The sequence below is a fragment of the Hyperolius riggenbachi genome, chromosome 5 (genome assembly GCF_040937935.1).
Source record: "Hyperolius riggenbachi isolate aHypRig1 chromosome 5, aHypRig1.pri, whole genome shotgun sequence".
NCBI lineage: Eukaryota > Metazoa > Chordata > Amphibia > Anura > Hyperoliidae > Hyperolius > Hyperolius riggenbachi.
This window is the reverse complement of record NC_090650.1, coordinates 191,880,651-191,903,244: the sequence shown is the minus strand read 5'-3', so window position 1 is coordinate 191,903,244 and position 22,594 is coordinate 191,880,651. Positions and strand designations below refer to the sequence as shown.

Genomic DNA, 22,594 nt, shown 5'->3' with positions numbered 1-22,594 from the left:
GAAGGCGGAGCGGCTGCTTGGAGACTGTAAGACGGTGAAACCACCGTCTAATATACTGTACAGTGCTGCGATCTAAGGCAGTACTGTACTGGGGACAGCCGTGTGACACGGTTGTCCCCCTGGGGGACACAAAAGCGATCGTCGGTAATAGGCTGAAGCCTATCACAGCCGATCGCAGTGATAGGCTGACTGGGGAAAGAGGGAGGGAAAATAAATACAAAAATAGGCATTTTTATAAAAAAAAAAATAACAAGAAAAATATTTGTAAAAAATAAATAAACATTGGGAGAGCAATCAGACCCCACCAACAGAGCTCTCTGTTGGGGATGGGGGTCACTTGTGTACTGAGTTGCGCGGCCCTGCAGCGAGCCCTTAAAGCTGCAGTGGCCCAATTTATGAAAAATGGCCTGGTCTTTACGGGGGGGGGGGGGGGGGGGGTTTAACACCGCGGACCTTAAGTGGTTAAAGAAGAAAAAAAACACATATGGCTGGACAGAAAAATAGACCCTAATTTAAACCATCCAATTGTTTGCAACACCTTAGAGGTAAAGTATAAGCTTAGAGAAAATAGTAATATACCCCTGCTCATGCCCACTTTTCTTATTTAGTAATTGTGAGCTTAAAAAAAGATTGAACACAAATTACAGAAGGAAAACAATCTATAAACTCTGGGAGATAGTATAGAGCAGGGCTTTTCAACCTGTGGTACGCGTACCACCAGTGGTACTTTGCTGTTGGCCAGGTGGTACACTCCAAGTTTGTCTGCCACTTAATTGCCTAACTGCTGCTTGTGCTGGTCCCGTCCTGTATCCACAAAGTTTGGCTACACGTCACTCACTCCTCGCTGTGCTGCCCTGCGGCATACTTCAAACCTCAGATCAGTGGTGAGGAGATAGCCAGGTAAATGGTGCACAGTGATGGCAGGTATACCAGGAAGTGATATCAATGCTCACTTCCTGTAATTGAAGTATATGTGCAGTCATTGCACCATTCACCTGGCTATCTCTTCACTGGTTACTACTGTTTTGAGGTCTGTACTATTCTGCAGGGCAGCAGAGCAAGAAGGGAGCAAGGGGGAATTGAACTTTGTGGTGAATCAATGCCAAGCTCTCTGGGGGTGGGGGATGCTACCTATACTGAATCAGGGGAAGGAGGAACTGGAAAGGTTACCTATATTGGCAATCTTAATTTTAATTATTTTCCCCACCAATGCCTCCTGTTATTCCCCCTACCATATACTCGCCCTTTTCTTAAAGTGTACCTGTAAGAAAAAAGTGCCCTGGGTGGTACTTACCTCTGTATCTTAAAGAGACTTCCCCTTCCACCTCAGTAGAGAGCATCCAGTGGTGGAAACCCCCCTCCCCCCAAAGATCTCCTTGTCAGTGTAAGCGCATACGCAGTAGCAGCTCTCCGCTAAGGTTTCAGCAGAAACAGTCAAGCCTGATCGGGTCAGATCTTCTGCGCAAGCACACTGGTGGTACTTGACATTTTTCAGCCGATAAAAGTGGTACAACTAGTGGAAAAGGTTGAAAAGCCCTGGTATAGAGGAGGAAAGTTAAAATCAATTTAAAAAAATGTTGGGAAAAGGCCCCTATTTCTGGATAGATATGTACAGTTATGCCATTACATGAAGGTATGTTTTTGATGTTTTGTTTTACCGTAATTTCCCTATTTATTTATTCAAGTATGTAATTATTTAATGTGCCCCTTGTGCAGTGCATGTTTAACATTTTATCTTTCAGAATGAGTCATTTGCATGAATAAGCAAATACAGTAAGTGATCTTTTGACTCAAGATTCGATCCTGTGAGCAGAAGAATGCCTAAAAACAGGGAATAATGGGTAAGAGAGGATTTACTGAAATGGAGTACATACTGAAATAAAACACCAATGCTGAGCTTGTAAGGCAGTAGGCAATAAGTGTTGTGTGGTGCTGAAGAAATCTGCCAAAAAAAACCAAAACAAAATAAATAATTCACCAGTGCCTAAACTACTAGAGCTAATATTTTCTTTTGGTATTTAAAAGCTAAATGTTTCAATGTATCAAGCAAATTAATTATGGCCCTGACATTGCAAAGTGTCACTTGGCAATAGAATTGGGCAGTAAACTACTGTATGTTTGATGAGGGGCGACAGTTTACTCACACAAAGAGAATTACTTACTGTTGGAACAGTAGCCCAAGAACTGTCATTATTTTGACCAAAAGTTGCAGCGTTATATAATTTATGGATGTTTCCAGTATTGAACAAGATTATTTTTTTTTCACTCACCATGATGGGTTGCTAGACTCAAAACTGGATGCATTGCCTTTACATATTGATCCAGTATTGCAAAGCAAACTGTGAATGAAAGGAAAAATACCATAACTAGGCAAATTTCGAGGTTCCAGATAACCTTCAAAAGAGAAAAAAACAAACTATTACAAAAACATTTTTGGCTTTGGAAGATTTTAAATACAATGTCACACTTGTAGGTTTGAACTGTTTTCAGATGAAACATTAAGTAACAATTGTATTGGCAGTATTTTATTGGCGATATTCATGCTTTAGCAAACATCAATCTAAACCAGGGATGGGCAAACTTGTTTTAGATTGGGCTTAAGTCTGTGTCTCCCTGGCTACCTTTGGAAAATGTGCAGACAGATAAAGATTGGGTGGTAACTTACCCAATTGCACTCTCCAGTGCCGATCTCCCTGGCAACAGCAGTGTCATGGAACACACTGGTATGTTCTGATGGCAGGTCACATGATGTCACCGTTGCCATGGAGATCGGCACTGGAAAGTACGATTGGGTAAGTTCCTTCTTTGTACATGCACTACACATATTTTTTAAAGGATGGGGAGGGAGAAGGGGAGAGGAGCGAAATCTCACCTTCATAGCAGCCGTGAACCTAGTTTGACCAGGCCTGCTCTAAACACTTAAATTCTTGGAAAACCTTCTGTCATGTATAAAGAAGATATTTTATGTTATGTTACAGGTAAAGCATTTTTTAGCTTTTAATAATTGTGGCAATATAATAACTGTTCTAGTTTTCACACAGAGAGCATGAGGATTAAGGCTATCTTAAATAGGAGACTCCCATGGTAAGAAAAAGTGTATAATGTATCAAATGTAGGGCACATGTGCTAAAGACTGAAGGCTTCTGCTATGTGCATGCCCAAGGGCAATGTCAACATATGAATACTCAGGCACATGACATCAGAGCTCATTTGCAATTACTGTAACTCTTTCCCTTGAGTTTTCTCTTAAGTGATACTTTCAAATGTGTCAATAAAATGCCCTTTAAATCACCAGCAAGAAAGAAAATACTTAAAATAGTTTTGATAGTACTTTTTCTCCTAATTTTTGATACTTTTTCAATTGCAAAGTGCTAAAAAATGTATTCTAAATAGAAAATGAAAAATTATCTCCTAGGAGAAAACCTAGGAGAAAAAGTGAATTGCATAATATGGTCCAGGCATCATGATGCCCATTGCTATTTTAATTCAGTTTTAAACCGCTATATACAGCAGGACACTGTCATAAGCTGAAGCTTTTGAGAGAGTGTCAAACATTTTAACTAGCATTACTGTTATCAATGTCACTTGTGAACTGGCTGAATTATTCAACTCTGTCTTGTTTCTGCCTACACTGACCTGGACCAGATTTACCAAATCTGTTTGCCTGCCATCTGTCCCAACTTCATTTGATTTATTAAATTTCTCCTGTTTGCTGCCTATCGACCTTTAGCCCATCCTGATGAAACCCACTCCAGATGCTACTGGTCTTAACCTCTGCCAGTAGTATTCTCTGTTACTGGAGTGAGTTAAATTGAACTGAAGTGAATTAAACATTCATTTAACAATCATTTTACATTTTTCACCTGCATTAATCACTTCCCCTCCCCTGGGACGAGTATCTACATCCCTGCTTTACCACCCCTTTCTCTCCCCCGGGATGAAGTACTACGTCCTTTGCTGCTGTGCGATCTTGCTCGCCCCGCTCTTATTACCGCCGCCAATCAGTCCCCGAGTGAATGAACATCAATGAGGTGGCGATACTTAAATGTCCACGCTAGCGATGGCCCGAACGGTTCGCCGGCGAATGGTTCCCGGCAAACTTCCGGGGTTCGCGATCGCGGAGAACCGTGAACTTTACCGGAAGTTCGGTTCACCCCCATAGTGCACCATTAGGGTCAACTTTGACCCTCTACATCACAGTCAGCAGGCACATTATAGGCAATCAGGCTACACTCCCTCCTGGAGCCACTCCCCCCCCCCTTATAAAAGGCAGGCATCGCCGGCCATTTTACTCACTAGTGTGCCTGCAGTAAATAGAGAAGGGACAGCTGCTGCTGCTGCAGCAGAGTCTCATAGGGAAAGATTAGTTAGGCTCTTGTAGGCTTGTTAGCTTGCTCCTTGCTGATTCTTATTGCTAAAATACCACCCCACAAGATCTCTTTTGAGAGCTAATCCTTTTCTTGTGATCTATTTTTTTTCTGGGTGTCCCACTGACACTTGTGTTGCATAGACAGCCTTGATAATTCATACTGTGTGTGTGCCACTGCCAGGCCCAGCACATTCAGTGACTACCTGTGTGTGTTCCAGGTGCACATTGTAATACCCACTGCATATACCTACCTGTTCACAGTGCACCCACCTACCTACGTGAGCTGAGCGCACACAGTGTCACTGTGCCTGTCCGCTACCTGTCTGTGTGTGACAGGTGCACATTGTAATACCCATCACTGCATATACCTACCTGTTGCGTTTAGTGCACCCACCTACCTACGTGAGTGCACGAAGTGTGATATACCACTCCGTGCATACTTGTTAACTGCACCTGTGTGACTGCACATTGTATTTGTCAAGCCAGTGCATACCTTTCACTTCACCCCCCCCCCCCCCCCCCCCCCCCCCGATATGGACACAATGGAATAAAACAGGCAGATGTAGAGGCAGACCCAAAGGAAGGCCACCCGGCAGGTCTGTGCGAGGTCGTGTTGATGTGATTTTGTGCGGCCCTGACCCAAAGTACAGTGCTCAGAAGAGGGCACGTCCCATCAACTCCCAAGATTGTCAGGACGTAGTTGACTATTTAACACAGAACACCTCATGTTCCGCAGCCACTAGCGCTATTACAAGCGCACCAGATCTGTTGCATTTGACAATTCGCAGGAGTTAATTTGTGGGGAATTAACTGATTCACAGCCATTATTGTTACAACCAGATGAAGGCGCTAAGCAAGTTACACCACCTCATATGTCTGAGTTAGGCGGTGACACTATGGACGTAACGTGTGAAGATGACGAAGTACCTGCTGTTGGTGCAGTTTATGAGGTGTCTGAGGCAAGCGAAGCTGGGCAGGATGATTCTGATGATGACGATGATACGGATCCCATGTATGTTCCCAATAGAGGAGATGAACAGGGGGACAGTTCAGAGCGGGATTTAGAGAGGAGTAGGAGGAGATGAGTTCCTGAAAGAAGCAGGGGGAGCTCGTCGTCAGAAACAGCTGGTGTCCGGCACCATGTATCGCCACCTATGGACAGCCAGCCAACATGCCCTTCAACGTCAGCTCCTGATGCCACCATAGTGCCATCACCCCAGGGGGGCTCAGCGGTTTGGAAATTTTTTAATATGTCTGCCTCAGATCGGAGCAATGCCATCTGTTCTCTCTGCCTCCAAAAATTGAGCCATGGAAAGGCCAACACTCACGTAGGGACAACTGCCTTACGAAGGCACATGGAGAAAATGCACAAACTGCAATGGGAAGAGCACCTGAGCAAGAGCAGCACACAAAAGAAAAGCCACCCTCCTTCTCCTCTTCCTCCTTCAGGTGCAGCATCTTCAGCCACTTTCTCCCTTGCACCTTCACAGCCACCCTCCTCCACTCCACCTCTGCCCTTGAGCGGTTCCTGCTCCTCTGTCCACCGCAGCCAGGTGTCTGTGAAGAAAATCTTTGCCAATTTCTACCAGTCACCCCCTTGCTCGGCATCTGACAGCTGGCATAGCGGAACTGTTAGCTCGCCAGCTGTTACCATACAAGCTGGTGGACTCTGAGGCCTTCCGTAAATTTGTGGTCATTGGGACACCGCAGTGGAAGATATACCAGGCCGCAATTATTTCTTTAAAAAGGCGATACCCAAACTGTACCATGAAGTTGAGAGGCAAGTGGTGTCATCTCTGGCACACAGCATTGGGTCAAGGGTCCACCTGACCATGGATGCCTGGTGTACCAAGCACGGTCAGTTAAATTTTCAAGTGGATCAGCACCAATGGATAATATTGACGTGCAGCGATCGCCCCTGGAGTGCACAGGGATATCCAAGCAAATAAGTTGTCAGGATCCGCACCGTCTAAAATCTTCTTTTATTTTAGCTCTTTAAAATATCATAACAGGCATAAAAATATGTGTGCTCTCAAATAGGTGGGCAGCAATATCAGCCCCAGCCATGCAAATGTCTCAATTAGCAATCCTATTGGATACTAACACTAAAAATTAGCATAATCATTGTCACATAAGGCCCATTAGAACACAATACTAGCTATATCATACTCTCTATTTGCTTGCAGGCACCTCCTCTCCTCCTGCTACATCCTCTTCGCTGTCGTCCTCCCCCTCTTTGGCTGAGTGGCAGTTCAACTCTACTGGTGCTGTGATCTCCTCTCCAGCTACACAGCCCCATCTCCCCAGGGCCTATGCTGCATGCCAGGTATGACGGTGTCACACCATCTTAGACATGTCTTGCCTCAAAGCGAAGAGTCACACTGGAGCAGCTCTCCTGGCTGCTCTTAAACAGGTGGATCAGTGGCAGACCCCGCACCAGCTGGAGATTGGCAACGTGGTGTGTGACAACGGCAACAATCTCCTTTCCGCTTTGAATTTGGAAAAGCTGACACATGTATCCTGCATGACACATGTGCTGAATCTAGTCATTCAAAGATTTGTGTCAAAGTACCCAGGTTTAGAGGACGACCTGAAGCAGGCCAGGAAGTTGTGTGTGCATTTCAGGCGGTCTTACATGGCCATGGCCCGCTTTGTGGACATTCAGCGGAGAAACAACTTGCCGTGAGACGCTTGATATGTGATAGCCCGACTCACTGGAATTCGACCCTGGTCATGTTCTCTCGCCAGCTAGAACAGGAGAAAGCCGTCACCCAGTACCTGTACAGTTACAGTAAAAGGACACAATATGGGGAGATGGGGATGTTGTGGCCCAACAACTGGACACTGATGCGAAATGCATGCAGGCTCATGCGGCCGTTTGAGGAGGTGACCAACCTGGTGAGTCGCAGTGAAGGCACCATCAGCGACTTGATCCCGTACGCTTACTTCCTGGAGCGTGCCATGCGTAGAGTGGTGGATCAAGCTGTGGAGGAGCATGAAGAGGAACAGTTATGGCAGGAACAGTTGTGGGAGCAATTTTCACCAGAATCAGATGTTTCCTCAACACCTGCGGCAGCACAGAGGGGGGAGGAGGAGGAAGAGTCGTGTGGGGAAGAGGAGTCAGACTTGGATGATGAGGAAGGTGTTTCTTTGGAGGAGGAGGAGGCGGCAAAAGAACAACCGCAGCAGGCGTGGCAGGGGGCTTGTGCTGCTCGACATTCCCGTGGTATTGTTCGTGGCCGGGGGGAGGAGGATGACTTACCTGACGTCACTGAGGAAGAGCAAGAGGAGATGGATAATAAGTCTGCATCTAACTTTGTGCAGATGGCGTCTTTCATGCTGTCCAGCCTGTTGAGGGACCCCCGTATAAAAAAACTCAAGGGGAATGAGCTGTACTGGGTGGCCACGCTACTAGACCCTTGGTATAGGCACAAAGTGGCGGACATGTTACCAACTCACCAGAAGGCAGAAAGGATGCAGCACATGCAGAACAAGCTGGCAACTATGCTTTAGAATGCGTTTAATGGTGATGTCACAGCACAACGCAATAAAGGTACCACTGCCAGTAATCCTTCTCCCATGTCCATGCAGGCAAGGACAGGACGCTCCAGCGATCTTATGGTGATGTTGGACATGCGGACATTCTTTAGTCAAACGCCTCGTCTTAGCTCTTCTGGATCCACCCTCCACCAACGCCTGGACCGGCAGGTAGCCGACTACCTGGCCTTTAGTTTGGATGTAGACACTGTGAGCAGCGTTGAACCCTTGGACTACTGGGTGCACAGGCTTGACCTGTGGCCAGAGCTGTCTCAATTTGCCATCCAACTTCTGTCTTGCCCTGCCTCAAGCGTCCTGTCAGAAAGGACCTCCAGCACAGCTGGAGGCATTGTCACTGAGAAGAAAAGTCACCTAAGTCGCAAAAGTGTTCAGTACCTCACCTTTATCAAAATGAATGAGGCATGGATCCCGGAGGGCTACTGCCCGCCCCAAGACTAAGTCAGTCCCCACACACAGCATCTCTGCCTGCACGTCGTGTGACTGCCTGCCCCAAGACTAAGTCACTCCCCACACAGCACCTCTGCCCGCAGGCCACTTGACTGCCTTCTCCGCCACCACCAACAGGGTCCAGGACTCCAGGTGGTTTCCTGAATTTTTAAGGACTTTGCTAGCAGTGGCCGCTATACTACTTTTTCTAGTGCGAGTACATGCCTGCCTAATTTTTCTGGCTCCACTGCAGCTGCAACAACAAAACAAAAGGCATGTACTTGTGGCAATTCCCCTTCGTGATCATTACCTTGCCGCGGTGAAGGGGCTTGCTTATCACAATAAAGCAATGACCGCCGACTATATGTGTGTCTCGGAGGGTGGCACACCAAAGACAATAAGGTCATTGCTTCATTGTGGACAGACCAAATTTGATCATCTGGACAGTCATTGTTCTGTCATTCAGCTACCTCAGCCGGGCGACCATATGGGCTGGGAAGCCGCCATCACCTGCAGGGTCGTCACCAGTCCAGCACGGCCGTCACTACACAAACAGCTGTTTGCAGTCACTGCATACCTTTCACTGCATCTTTGACAGCACATTATACCTGGCAGTCAGTGCATACCTTTCACTTGAATGGATGGCAGACTTGCCCTCCATAACAGATTCTCGTTAAAGGTAGTACAGTCTATCAGTGTCAAATACAGCAGGGTCTCGAAAGTCCTCCTGTATTGTTATTTTTGGTCACTACCTCGGGACGTGCATGCCATGTCTGCTGCCTTCCTTTGATGTGTGGTAGCCATTCCTGCTCCTTTGCCCACAGCGTGCCTGCTGCCTTCCTTGGATGTGTGGTGGTGGTAGCCGTTTCTTAGGCTCCCACTCCGGACCGGAATCAAACCAGGATTCCCCGGCCATTACCTGTGGTCACTCGCAATGGCAGACTTGCCCTCCATAAAAGATTCTCGATGCAGGTACTGAACAGCAAGCAGAACAAGTATTTAAAAAAATAGATGTAAGTTTTAACAATGGTAGAGAAAGAACCATCGAAAATTGATAAGGCACTCAGACATTACCTGACATCACTGAGTGAGGAAGAGCAATCTCGCCATGGTGCGCACCAGTCAAGCACGGCCGTCACAACGCAAACAGCTGTTTGTGGTGCATTACACAGTGAGTTTGGTGTGTCAGTGTGAAGCAGTACTCTAATTACACTCCCTGATTTATGTATACACATGCAAGATGTTTTAAAACACTTTAGGTCTGCTATTTAGCATTCAATGTGATTTCTGCCCTTAAAACGCTGCTTTGCGCCCAATCCAGATTTTCCCCAGGACTTTTGGCGTATATCCCACTCTGCCATGCCCCCCTCCAGTTGTTAGTCCCCTTGAAACATCTTTTCCATCACTTTTGTGGCCAGCATACATTTTTCTAGTTTTCAAAGTTTACCTCCCGCGAAAGTTCGGTTCGCGCGAACTTTCGTGGGATGTTCGCGAACCTAAAATCGGAGATTCGGGCCATCTCTAACTCCACACATTACTTCCTGTTTGTGTAGTAATACTACACATAGGTAAGTTATGCGCGAGGACATCTTGTGACCAAATAGTAAAATTACATCTCCAAACATTTTTTTATGAAAAGATATTTTTTTACATTTAAAATTAACCCCTTACCTTCCACACTCCCCAATAGTTACCCCAAAAAATACATAAATAGTTACCTTAGTGACTGCATTTTCTGAATATGTACAGTATGCCAAGAAGGTATATTACTGTTACTTTTAAAATTATGGGCTTGTAAATAGTGATGGATGCAAAACTGAAAAAATGCACCAAATAAAATATTGGCGCCATACATTCTACTAGGGAAAAATTTAAACATTGCAATAACCAGGAGCAATGAGCAAATAAAATGTGTGGTTTTTAATTATGGTAGCATGTATTATTTTAAAACTATAATGGCCAAAAACTGAGAAATAATGATTTTTTTTCATTTTTTTTATTATTCCCATTAAAACGCAGTTAGAATAAAATAACTCTTACCAAAAAGTACCCCCCAAAGAAAGCCTAATTGGTGGCAAAAAAACAAGATATAGATTGTTTTGTTGTGATAAGTAGTAATAAAGTTATAGGCGAAGGAATGGATCAGCACTGACAGGTGAAAATTGCTCTGGTTTTTTAAGTGGAAAAACCCTTGGAGGTGAAGTGGTTAAAATTGTGTGTGTGTGTGTGTGTGTGTGTGTGTGTGTGTGTGTGTGTGTTTGTGTGTGCATGTGTGTGGCCAATTTTATGACACAGTGGTATTTTAGGGATTTTATTAGAAGAAAGTGGTGTTTGTAATGAAAACTAAGCATTGCATAGTGTATCAGTTGCATGGTGCCTTATGGAAGTGTAACACAAACCAATACTCTATCCTAATAACCCTGGTTGTATCTCTGGAGAGAGAAAATCCTGGCATCCCACTACCGAATCAGTTAATTTGTGTGCACAGCCCGATCATTAAATTAGGTGAGACCATAGTAGTAAATTGGGTGCCGGAGTTTGGCTGTTATATACTTGAACTCCAGCTACCAACACAGCAGACAGTAGAGGGTGTGTAATTGGCACTGGAGTTCAACTATTATATAGCAAAACTCTGGATATCAGCTAGCACTTCATTAACTTGGTGCCAGAGTTTGGCTAATATATATAAAGAAAGATAAGACGCTGGTTTCGTAGTTTATAAATTACTTAGTCAATGTTTGCCCATGAAAAAAAAATCTTACCTCATTCAGATTTATATTCTTGAATTTATCAGTGGTGGTAAAACTGCTTTCAGAGAGAGCCCAAGTGCTCTCTCTGAAAGCGGTTTAACCACTGCAACGTATGTCGCACCACCTGGTGATATAAACGTCCCCAGCAATTACCTGCAGCACTACTGATCACTTTTGACCGGAACTTTTTGTGCAATCTTACTGGAATAAATATATTTCTTTTCATCATAATTACTGGTGCTATTGCACCATCCTGTGTGAATACATTTGTATACTGTTCCCATCTCAGTAACAGACCCGGCCCACCCATGACGCCAAGTGAGCCATCTTCCTCAGGCAGCGCAAGTCTGGGGGCGTTGCCAGACATAAACAGGAAGACTGAAGAGTGTGCCTGGCCTGCCATCTCCCACCTTGCCGCTGCCTGCCTGGCTGTTTGCCATTCGTGTGGACGCCTCCTGGCCCCTGCCCAACCTGTTGCACATGATGCGGACGGCAGGTAGAGGCAGAAAAGGGTCCGGAAGAAGAGCACTGCCTGCTGCCCACCTGCCCTGCCCATCACCACCACGGGCTAAGGAGCAGGTAGCCCGCCGGCCAAGCAGGCCTGCAGTGATGACAAGCTGCAGCTGATCACCCGCCGCTGCCCGCCAAAACCTGTGTGTGTGTGTGTGTGTGTGTGTGTGTGTGAGCTATACTGGAAGCTCCTATATTGGCTGCATATACTGGAGGTAACTATACTGGCTACCTATACTGGGGACAACTATACTGGCTACCTATATTGTAGGCAACTATACCTGGTTACCTATACTGGGGGCAACTATACTGGCTAACCTATACAGGGGGCACCTATACCTGGCTACCTACCTACCTATACTGAGGGTGTTTTTGTTTTTGTTTGCACCGCAGCTGGAATGTGCGGTACAAATTGTTGGGTGCTGTGCAATCATTCCAAATTGGGGGGAGTGGGGGTGCATCCTCACAAGTTTGCCTCAGGCAGCAAAAAGTCTAGAACCGGCCCTGGTCGGTAACCACAACTAGAACTTTTTCTTCAGATATTTTTTCAGGTTTTCTTTTTTTGGCACAGTTTGTTTTTTTATATGTAGTATCATTTTTTTTCTATATTTTTTTAGCACTATGGTACTTTTTCTTGATGCTATTATCTGTTTATCAGGTTCAAAACTTTATAAGTAGCATTGAAACATTTAATATACCTGTTGACCAGGAATTACTTAATTTGTATGACTTTTGCACACAGATTGCATGAAATGGTATGAATTTGCATTCTACTATATCATTAATAAATCCTGTGTGCATGAAATAATATGACTACAGGTATATATGAATTTATGAATTGTGCAATATGCAGGCTGGGGGATATAATCAGATGGCTTTTAGGTGTTTTGATGTGTTACAATATAAAATTATCTATGATGCATAAATAAAGATATCTTTTTGTTATTCAAACGTGGTGATATCTTTGAGCTTCTTTTATAGGAGATTGTTGTGTTTCATACAATCAGAGGAAGTGCCCAGGGTTGCCTTTTGGTGCAGGTCAATCCCTTATTTTTGCACTGATATAATCAAGAAGTAAAAAGTAAACAATTAAGAAAAAAAGAAGTTAAAATAAAAACCAATCCAGGTTTCCTAAGCCACTTATGTTGTCCATCCCTCTCTATCCTTTGTTAATCAACCCCAATATCCTAATCATGCCTTATCACAGCCATTTCATTACTGTATGTTTTCAATAATTATATAAGTAAATATGTAAGCAAACCTGTATGCAATCAGCAAGTTATTCATGTATATTAATACCAAAATCTCAAGATCGGAAAAGTAATTTAAGTTGTGTAGCAAATTACACATCACTTGCAGCCTGTGAGCGCTGCCCATTGCTTGCTGTCCTTTTTGAACAAATCTGTATACCATTAGTTGCACCAGGTAAGGATTATGTTTATAACTTTAGATTAGCTATGGTTCACCATTTGAGTATGCTTCACTGAAAGACTAGTATTAGGTTTTTAACCTTTGATTAATTATGATTCACTGTTTGAACATGCTTCCTTGTTGGAAATGCTTCACTGTTAGACTAGTGGTTAGGTCTCTCCCATGGGGGCCCGTCATCGTCGTGGGAGAGTCTATTAGGGATAATTTGTGCATAACTTATGCTGAAGCTAACGCCCTCCTTTTACTGTACCTGTTTTGAATGCAAGGTGTGTAATCTGCCCGTTATTCGAGCTCTGCATACTTGTGCAGGTAGTCAATTCAGGTGCAACGTCTGTTTGGAAGCACTGACTTTCCCTTCTGCTGCACAAAAAAATTACACAGAATGTCATGCAACACATAATAAGTAACTTACAGTTTTCTACGAATAATGGAGGTTCCTGTGAGCGAATTGCAGCCAGTATAAGAAACAAAGCACATGGCCATAGGATTTCTGAGAGACAAAGGATCTAAAAATTAAAGAAAATTCAAAGTTTATTATCACTTTTATTTTAAGCAATGCAGTTAGGTCGTCTCTCTGGGGTTGAATCACCATAACAAATAGCGAGCATTACCTCCTGTAACGCTTGGTAACTCTTTTTACTCCTCTTACTGCACGCTTAGTGTGACTTATCAAAGTTAGCGTGCCTTATCAGAGTAGCATAGCTAGTGCTACAAATTTATGCATGCTAATTGGCAATGACGAGCGTTCCACTCGTCCTGCCCTGAGCGTCCAATCACTTTACAGGACATTATCCCCGCACTCAAGTGACAGGCAGTCTATTGGGCCAATCAAAGTGCGGGGATAATGTCCTTTAACCACCTTGCCGTTACAATTCTGGCGGCAAGGGGGCAGCGCAGCAGTTTAAAAAAAATAAAATTTAATCATGTAGCGAGCCCAGGGCTCGCTACATGATAGCTGCTGACAAGCGGCATCTCCCTATCCACTCTGATCGCCTTCGGCGATCAGAGTAAGCAGGAAATCCCGTTCAGAACGGGATTTCCTGCTGGGCTTCCACTGTCGCCATGGCGACCGGGCGGGATGAAGTCGCCGACGTCATGGACGTCGGGTCGTCAGAGGGAATCCCGATCCACCCCTCAGCGCTGCCTGGCACTGATTGGCCAGGCTGCGCAAGGGGTCTGGAGGGGGGGGGGGGCGGCGCGGCAGCGGGTAGCGGCGAATCGGCGGCGAGCGGCGGCGAGCGGAAACTGCATGCAGCTAGCAAAGTGCTAGCTGCGTGCAGTAAAAAAATTTTTTTGAAAATCGGCCCAGCGGGGCCGGAGAAATCCTCCTACGCAGGTTACCCCGAGCTGAGCTCGGGATAACCGGCAAGAAGGTTAAAGTGATTGGACCCGCATGGGCTCAGGGTTGGACGAGTGGAGCTCTTGTCATTGCCAATTAGCAGGCATAAATTCGTAGCGCTTGCTATGCTACTCTTATAAGGCACTTAACTCTGATAAGGCACACTCTTTTTATCATCCTTTAAAGTCCATGCAGTCCGATTATACTCTCCCTCTAACCTCCAAATCGCAGTAATCTACCACCCTTCTGGCCCTGCTTCTATTTTCTTAGATAATTTCTCTGCATGGCTAATCCAGCTCCTGTCATCTGAAATCCCTACCATTATCATGGGTGATTTTAACATACCTGTTGATACCAATAATTCTGTCGCCACTAAACCTTTGCCTTTAGCTTGTCTCAGTGGGCCACTGTTTCAACTCATACTGATGGCCATACATTTGCCCGCATATTCACTCATCTCGGCTCTATCACTGATTTTACTAATGTCCGCTCCCTCTCTCTGATCATAACTTACTCAAATTCTCTCTCGCCTCCTCTTTTCCTACTACGCTGGCACAAGTACACACACATGTTCACAAAAACTACTGCAACCTAGACATGCAATCTGTCTTTGATGCTCTGCCTCCTCTCCTCACACAATCCTTTACTGACCCAGACTCGGCAGCTACACACTACCACAGCTCTATCACAAAAGTCATGGTTGTCTTGGCCCCTCTTGCCAATGTCCGCCCTCATAGTGTCAGTTGCCAACCCTGGCTGCCCAAAGCTACTAAACAGTTGAAAAAGTGCTCTAGAATTGCTGAACGGCATTGGAGAAAAAGTAACACAATTGAAGACTTAATTTCGTACAAAAAAGTCTTAAACAACTTTAGAAATGCACTCTCTGTGGCAAAAAAAGTCAGACTTTTCTTCCCTAATATTCTCTCACTTCCATAAATCAACAGCGCTTGTTCAGCACTTTTAACTTCCTTCTCTGTCCACCCCACCTCCTCCTTATTCATGCTTATCAGCTGAAAAATTTGCAACATATGTCAATGACAAAATACAAAGTGTTTTTTCTATGCAGCCCTTAAATTCCATTGCCACCCATTTCATCGATTGCTCTCAATTTCTCTTAACTCTCTAAACATTCTCTCTCTTCTCTTATCTCCAAATCCCATCTTACCACCTATTCTTTGGATTCTTTTCCCTTTCATTTCATTAAGCTATCCTCATCCTTCATGCCTGTACTAACATCACTATTTAGCCTATCCCTCTCCACCGGCATCTTTCCTTCCCCACTCAAAAACGCTGTCGTAACACCATTATTTAAAAAAAACATCTCACTTACCAACAACCGCCCTGTATTATTTCTCCCACTCACATCCAAATTAATTCAACACCATATACACATTATACTAAGCTATTATTTATCTGTGACCTACCTGCTTGATTAGCTCCAGTCTGGTTTTAGCTCTAACCATTCCACAGAAACGGCTCTTATTAAAGTGGCCAATGATCTTCTTACAGCTAATTCCAATGGTCATTATTCTATACTTATCCTTCTTGATCTGTCAACATTTGATACTGTGAACCCCACCTTACTTCTACAGATACTTTCATCTGTAGGCATAAAGGACCTTGCTCGCCCCTGGATATCTTCTTATCTCACTGGAAGGTCTTTCATGGTTAGATCTCTTCTCCACATACTTTGTCTGTGGGGGTACCTCAGGGCCGGTTTAAGCAACAATGGGGCCCCAGGGCAAAATAAACCTGGGGGGCCCCCAACATATACCCCGGAACAAAAATCGGCATTAGGGGACCTTTTTTGCAGCTGGTATAGTCAGGGTATGAAGTCCCAATCGGTCAGAGCTTCACATTCTGGCTATCCCAGCCTGCATGGGGGACAAGGGATTAAAAAGTTTCAGGAGGGGGGACCCCACATAATTATTTTTTTTTTTAAATTCCCACACTCTAAACATAAAAAAAAAATTGGGAAAATAGGAAAAAATGCCAGGGATCTTCATACAGCCATATTGCGGCTGTATAGCGATCCCTGGCCAAAGCGCTGCGGCTGCGTATAGACCCCCTGGAAACCCCGTCAGGAAATTTATTGCGCTTTCGTTTGATGCATGTAAAATTACTACTAATTAAAATTAAACTACTAGGTTTGCTACTAAAAGTTACATTTACCGCATTTAAAACTATACTTTTTTCCTTCTAAACTTTAAAATCGATTTTCTCAAAAACTATAAGGTCTTTTTGAAAAATTGTTTTTTCCTCTTATTCCTAATGATCTCCTTAACATATCCTGCAAATTTAGGGTTTCTAGCAGTTAAGGTGGATTTGCTATTAACCATTAATGTCGGCAGGTTTTTAAATGTGGTTTTTTTTCCCCTTTGAAACTTTAAAATCGATTTTCTCAAAAACTATAAGGCCGATTTGAAAAAAAATGTTTTCCTCTTGTAGCCACTGGGGGCCCCTACAAGCTCTGGGGCCCTGGGGCAGCTGCCTCCTTTGCCTTAATGGTAGCGCCGGCCCTGGGGTACCTCAAGGCTCTATCCTTGGCTCCATGCTCTTTTACCTCTACATGCACAGTCTTGGCAACTTAAAGGGGCACTATGGCGAAAAATTGTAAAATTTAAAATATGTGAAAACATACATACAAATAAGAAGTACATTTTTTCCAGAGTAAAATGAGCCATAAATTTATTTTCTCCTATGTTGTTGTCACTTACAGTAGTTAGTGGAAATCTGACAGAAGTGACAGGTTTTGGACTAGTCCATCTGTTCATGGGGAATTCTCAGGGATTTATTTATTTTCAAAAGCACTTAGTGAATGGCAGTTGCTCTGTCCAACTGCCAAAAAACTGTGTAGCGAGCGGGGAAACTGGCCAGCATCATTGTTTAAATCCTTTTGAGGGAATATCTTTATAAAAAGTAAAAGCCTTGCTGAGAATCCCCTATGAAGAGATGGACTAGTCCAAAAGCTGTCGCTTCTGTCAGATTTCTACTACCTACTGTAAGTGACTGCAACATAGGAGAAAAGTAATTTATGGCTCATTTTACTCTGGAAAAAACTTACTTCTTATTTGTCTATGTTTGCACATATTTTAAATTTTAAATTTTTTTGCTATAGTGCCTCTTTAATCAACTCACTTGGGTTTCAATACCACTTATATGCAGATGATACACAACTGTACCTCGCAGTCCCAGGGCCCCAGACCTTAACTCAAGGTATGGGCTTAAATTCGAATTCGGGTGATCCGGATAGTTACTATCCGGATTTCACCCAGTAATGCTGTGCGGGCTGGGCGGGGGTCAGGCTTACCCGTCTGACGTCTTCTTCGCTCGTCCCTCAGCGCCTCCCACGATGCGTTCCAATGCGCCGTCACGTGATTACAAACACTTCCTCCTTCCGGGTTGAAGGAGGAAGTGTTTGTAATCACGTAACGGCGCATTGGAATGCATCGTGGGAGGCGCCGAGGGACGAGCGAAGAAGACGTCAGATGGGTAAGCTTGACCCCCCCCACCCAGCCAGCACAGCATCACTGGGTTACTATCCGGATCACCCAAATCCGAATTTAAGCCCATGCCTGCTTATCTCCCTCCTCACACGTGTTCCTGTTTGTCTGCAATATCCTCTTTCATGACCTCTCGCTTCTTGAAGCGTAATATGAGTAAAACAGAACTAATCATTTCTCCACCATCTCTGTCTACCTCCCTGGCCCTGCCTGATATAACTATAAATATTAATAACACCCCTAAACATTCCGTTCCCAAAGCACAAAGCTTAAGGGTAATGTTATTTTTCTCTCTCATCTATTCCTCACATTTACTCCCTAACCAGCTTCTCTCCAATTCAAAAACATATCTCGCAATCGACCTGTTGTCACTCAAGACACAGCTAACATGTTAAAGCACGCTCTTATAATATGTTATCTGGACACACTACTGTGAAGACTGCCAACTAACAGACTGGTACCACTCCAATCTGTAATTAACTTGGCTGCTCGATTCATTCATCTTTCTTCTTACTCTGCTCCTCTCTGTCAAGCTCTTCCTAGGCTACCAATTAACCTGAGGATCCAGTTCAGACTCTTAACCCTAACCTACAAAGCGCTCCACAATTTCTTTCCCCTGTACATCTTCCCACTATTTTCCAGATACCAACCCAACCGCAATCTCATGACCTTCTTTTGTCCGCCTCTAGAATCAGCTCCTCGCATTCACGTATACAAGATTTTGCATGTGCTTCACCCCTCCTCTGGAATCCCCTGCCACAACACATCCGTCACTCTCCAACCTTTGATATCTTTAAACTCTCCCTCAAAGTTCACTTTTTCAGACAAGAATATGCTCTACCTTAGACAATTCGCCCTTTCACCTCTGGCCAAGTTGTACTCCTACTAGATAACCTAAACACACACTGCCTCTAGGTATCAATATTGTATACTATCCCGCCTCTTGCCCCCCCTCCCCCCCCATACCTTTACATTGTAAGCTCCCAACGTCAGAGCTCTCTCATCCTTTTGTGTCTTGGAATTTGTTACACATTTTATTCATGTTACTTTGTCAGTGTAATTACAAATTCTGTATTTTGTATATTGGTGCATACCATTGTCGGTATTATTATGTACCCCATGTTTGTTTCTTACTTTGTACAGCACCACGGAATATGTTGGCGCTTTATAAATCAATAATAATAATACATTTTATGCACAATACAACTACTAGAGAAATTAGAGAATGCTGCAGTTTATCCTATTTGGCCTCAATGCATTTACATACTGAATTTTTAGCAGTCTTTAACCTCCTTAGCGGTAACCCCGTGCGTGACACGGGGTAAGCCGCCGGAGGGTGCCGCTCAGGCCCTGCTGGGCCGATTTACATAATTTTTTTTTTGCCAGCACCCCGATCGCCGCCGCCGCGCCCGATCGCCGCTATCCGGTGCGGCGCGCCCCCCCCCCCCCCAGACCCCTGCGCTGCCTGGCCAATCAGTGCCAGGCAGCGCCAAGGGGTGGATCGGGTCTCTCAATGACATCCCGACGTCGCTGACGGGGGAAGCCCTCCAGGAAATCCCGTTCTTTGAACGGGATTTCCTGATCGCCTATCGCCGGAGGCGATCGGCGGGGCTGGGGGGATGCCACTGAGCAGCGGCTATCATGTAGCGAGCCCTCGGCTCGCTACATGATTTAAAAAAATAAAAATAAAAAAAAACTGCTGCGCTGCCCCCTGGCGGTATTTTTCATACCGCCAAGGGGGTTAATGAAAGAAAGACCTTCAATTGTCATGTGAAAATTACAGTATTTAATTAAGAGTATGTAATGATTTCACTACAAAGTATGCAATAGTATTCCAAATGTCAGTTCATCTGATTAAGCAGATTACAAGAACAATAATAAGATGTCTATTAAGAACATTGTCACAAATACATTGTAAAGTACAGATTTATGCTATATAAAAGTAACAAAGCATAATACAATTTTTTGAATGAAAACAATTCCTAATAACCAGTTAGAAACAGTTTTAGAAAAACAAAATAGAAAAAACTTCTCATGTAATTTTAGGAATGGCTATGTCTATGTTTCAACATCTGTAATTATCACTAGGTGCTTGGGGCAGAAACAAAATCATGTGCATTGGAGTGTTGTTAAATTTCTTATCACATGAAGCATAAGAGACAGACAAAGCTCAGTGATAAAAAACATGAGAGATAATTAGAGTTGTAATCTTTTCATCCTATTAAAGTACATTTAAAATACAATTCATCTATTTTTATGAAAACAAGCTATAACTTACCGGTTGCCTAATACGGCATAGCCAATTCTTCCAAAATAATGTTCCAATTTGTTGTAGAAATAGTCCCATTTTACATGACTTGAATGTGTCACAAATGAATCCTCTTTCTTCTGATAACTGCCACAGTATGGCAAACAGATTGTCCAATATATCAATGTAAAATGCTAGAAACCATCATTTGAAAGACAGCTCAGATTATGCGTTTTAAGCAATACTGTTTCCTACTGTCATCACTAGATAAAACAGTGTCACTGCTGTCTCTGTTATTGTTTAAGAGAAATGGGCAGGATTTAGAGGAATTTCTCTAGGGGCAGATTAGTTCAAGTGACTGGTTTTACCTTTTTTAACATTTATTCTGCACTTAGTTTGGATAACAGTGCCAGCTTTTAAACAAATTTTGCATGTTCAGAATTAGGCAACATTTTATTATTTGCATACGATTGTAGATGTTTCAAAATAAAATTGTTTAAAATCCTATAATCAAATTCAAAGTGATAGAGATGCAGGAAATAAAATTAAGGCAAATAATGAAGTGGAATTCAAAGTTGGAAATAAATATAAACATGTTGCTTTAACATGTTTATGTAATCTTTTTTTGTCTAATCTAAAAAAGTACCGTATATATTTTTAGAATTAATATTAAATATTTATTTCTTCAATATAAAATATTATCACATAATTTGTTATATTTCAGCACATAAAGCTGAACAGGAAAAAAAATCAGAGCCAGGAAAATATAGATATACAGTAAGCTTAACATCAGTTGTGTGTAAATTGTTTAAAGGTATCTTACGGGATGCTGTACAAAATTATGTAGCACAGAATAATCTTATTTCAGTTAAACAGCATGGTTTTACTAAAGACAGGTCCTGTCTCACCAACATAAATTTGGGAGGTTGGAGGCGCCCGATTTAAGAGAATAAAAATACCATTTAAACGGTTTAAAAACCAGGTCAAATAATGGTATATCAAAGGTTAAAATATAATTTACTTTATTGGTTGCAAAAAGAACAATGACAACGCGTTTCTCTGTGTGAGCCGCTTCCTCAGGTCAAGTGTGTGCCTGCTAAGCTCCTCTCCGTACAGTTCCGTACTATGTACACGGCGCCGTGTACCGGAAGTTCTGCAACTATCCACGAGTCAATAGTGGAGGTTTTCATTTGTTGCAATGTATAATGATCAAAAAGGAAGAGGTCAGTTCTTGATTAGGTCCTGTGGACCGGGGAGTAAAATGTAAATTCCCTCTACGATCCACGCTGTGCTCTCCACATGTCGTAAACATCTTCTTGGTGAAACAGGGTTTGTAAAGGGGAACTTAGACTTATTGTTGGAAGAGTCTATAGAGGGCATGTTCAACAATTAAAATCTCCTCCTATGAGTAAACAGGTAGGAGAGAGACTCTTTGCTTTCTTTAATACCTTCAGGAGAAGTTTTGTTTGTTCGATGTTAGTAGCATAAGTGTTTACTAAGATACATTTGATTATTCTTATGCAGGAGAATATTATGTATCGTTTTTAATTATTCAGCATTGTAGAAATTATGTTTTCTTTCACAGTATCTTTAAAGGATAGAAAAAGTGAATTGGATTAGACCCAAAGGCCCATATGCAATTCACTTTTTCTCCATAGTTTTCTCCTAAGTGATATTTTTAAAATTGTCAATAAAATTGTAATAGATAGCGGAGATGCCGCCGCGGCGGTGAGCGGCATGGCGGCTGTCTCTGCGTCTCAGCCGGCGGCCTCCGCCGCGCAGTTACATGGTGGAGTTTTGCCTGGTCCTTCAGTTGCACATAGACTGAGGGCTACGCGCACGCGCGCCAAGCGACAAGACCTTTATGTGAACAGAAGGGGAGTCAGCTGATCGGCCGGTCAGCTGACTCCAGCAGTGCTCCTGATTGGCTGAGTGACTGGGGCGCCGCTGTGGGGCGCTCTCAGTATATATAGGACCTGCCTGTCAGTAGCTACTCGTTGGCTGTTGCAAATGCTAAGTGTTAGCACTCAGACCTTAGTCAGATCCCAAAGTGTGCTAGAACCAGCAGGAGCTGGGGATCCACACTTAGTCAGATTCTGTTGATAGCTAAAGTACTAATTGAATTGTATTATTTGTTATGACCTTCTGCTAGCCTTGACTACTCTTCTGCTTACTGATTCTGTGCTTCTGCCTATCTGATCCTGTTCCCAACTCAGCCTGAACACTACTCTAATTTAAGCCTTCTGTCTTTGTACCGTACCTGTCCGTTTTGTTGCCGAATCTGCTTGTCTGACTCTTCTGCCCTCACCAGTGAGCCTAGTCCCTGGTGAGGGATTCTCTGTACAGCTTAATCACCTGCTCCTCAGGTGACCAGTAGCTGCAGTACAGTCTTAATCACCTGCTCCTCAGGTGACCAGTAGCTGTAGTACAGTCTTAATCACCTGCTCCTCAGGTGACTAG

At 43.6% G+C, this 22,594-nt stretch overlaps 1 protein-coding gene across 3 annotated transcripts in view; it reads right to left on the bottom strand.

The window, feature by feature from the left end:
• The window catches only part of ABCA13 (ATP binding cassette subfamily A member 13), a 770,386-nt gene extending 749,971 nt beyond the window's left edge, over positions 1-20,415 (bottom strand). For all 3 annotated transcript variants that reach the window (XM_068236514.1, XM_068236515.1, XM_068236516.1), the window contains exons 1-3: positions 20,165-20,415; positions 13,457-13,550; positions 2,271-2,394 (exon numbers count right to left, since the gene is read on the bottom strand). In XM_068236514.1, the coding sequence (XP_068092615.1) occupies positions 2,271-2,394; positions 13,457-13,550; positions 20,165-20,233 (287 nt within the window). In that variant the 5' untranslated portion in view covers positions 20,234-20,415. The remainder of the gene's footprint in view (positions 1-2,270; positions 2,395-13,456; positions 13,551-20,164) is intronic.
• Positions 20,416-22,594: the final 2,179 nt, after the last annotated feature.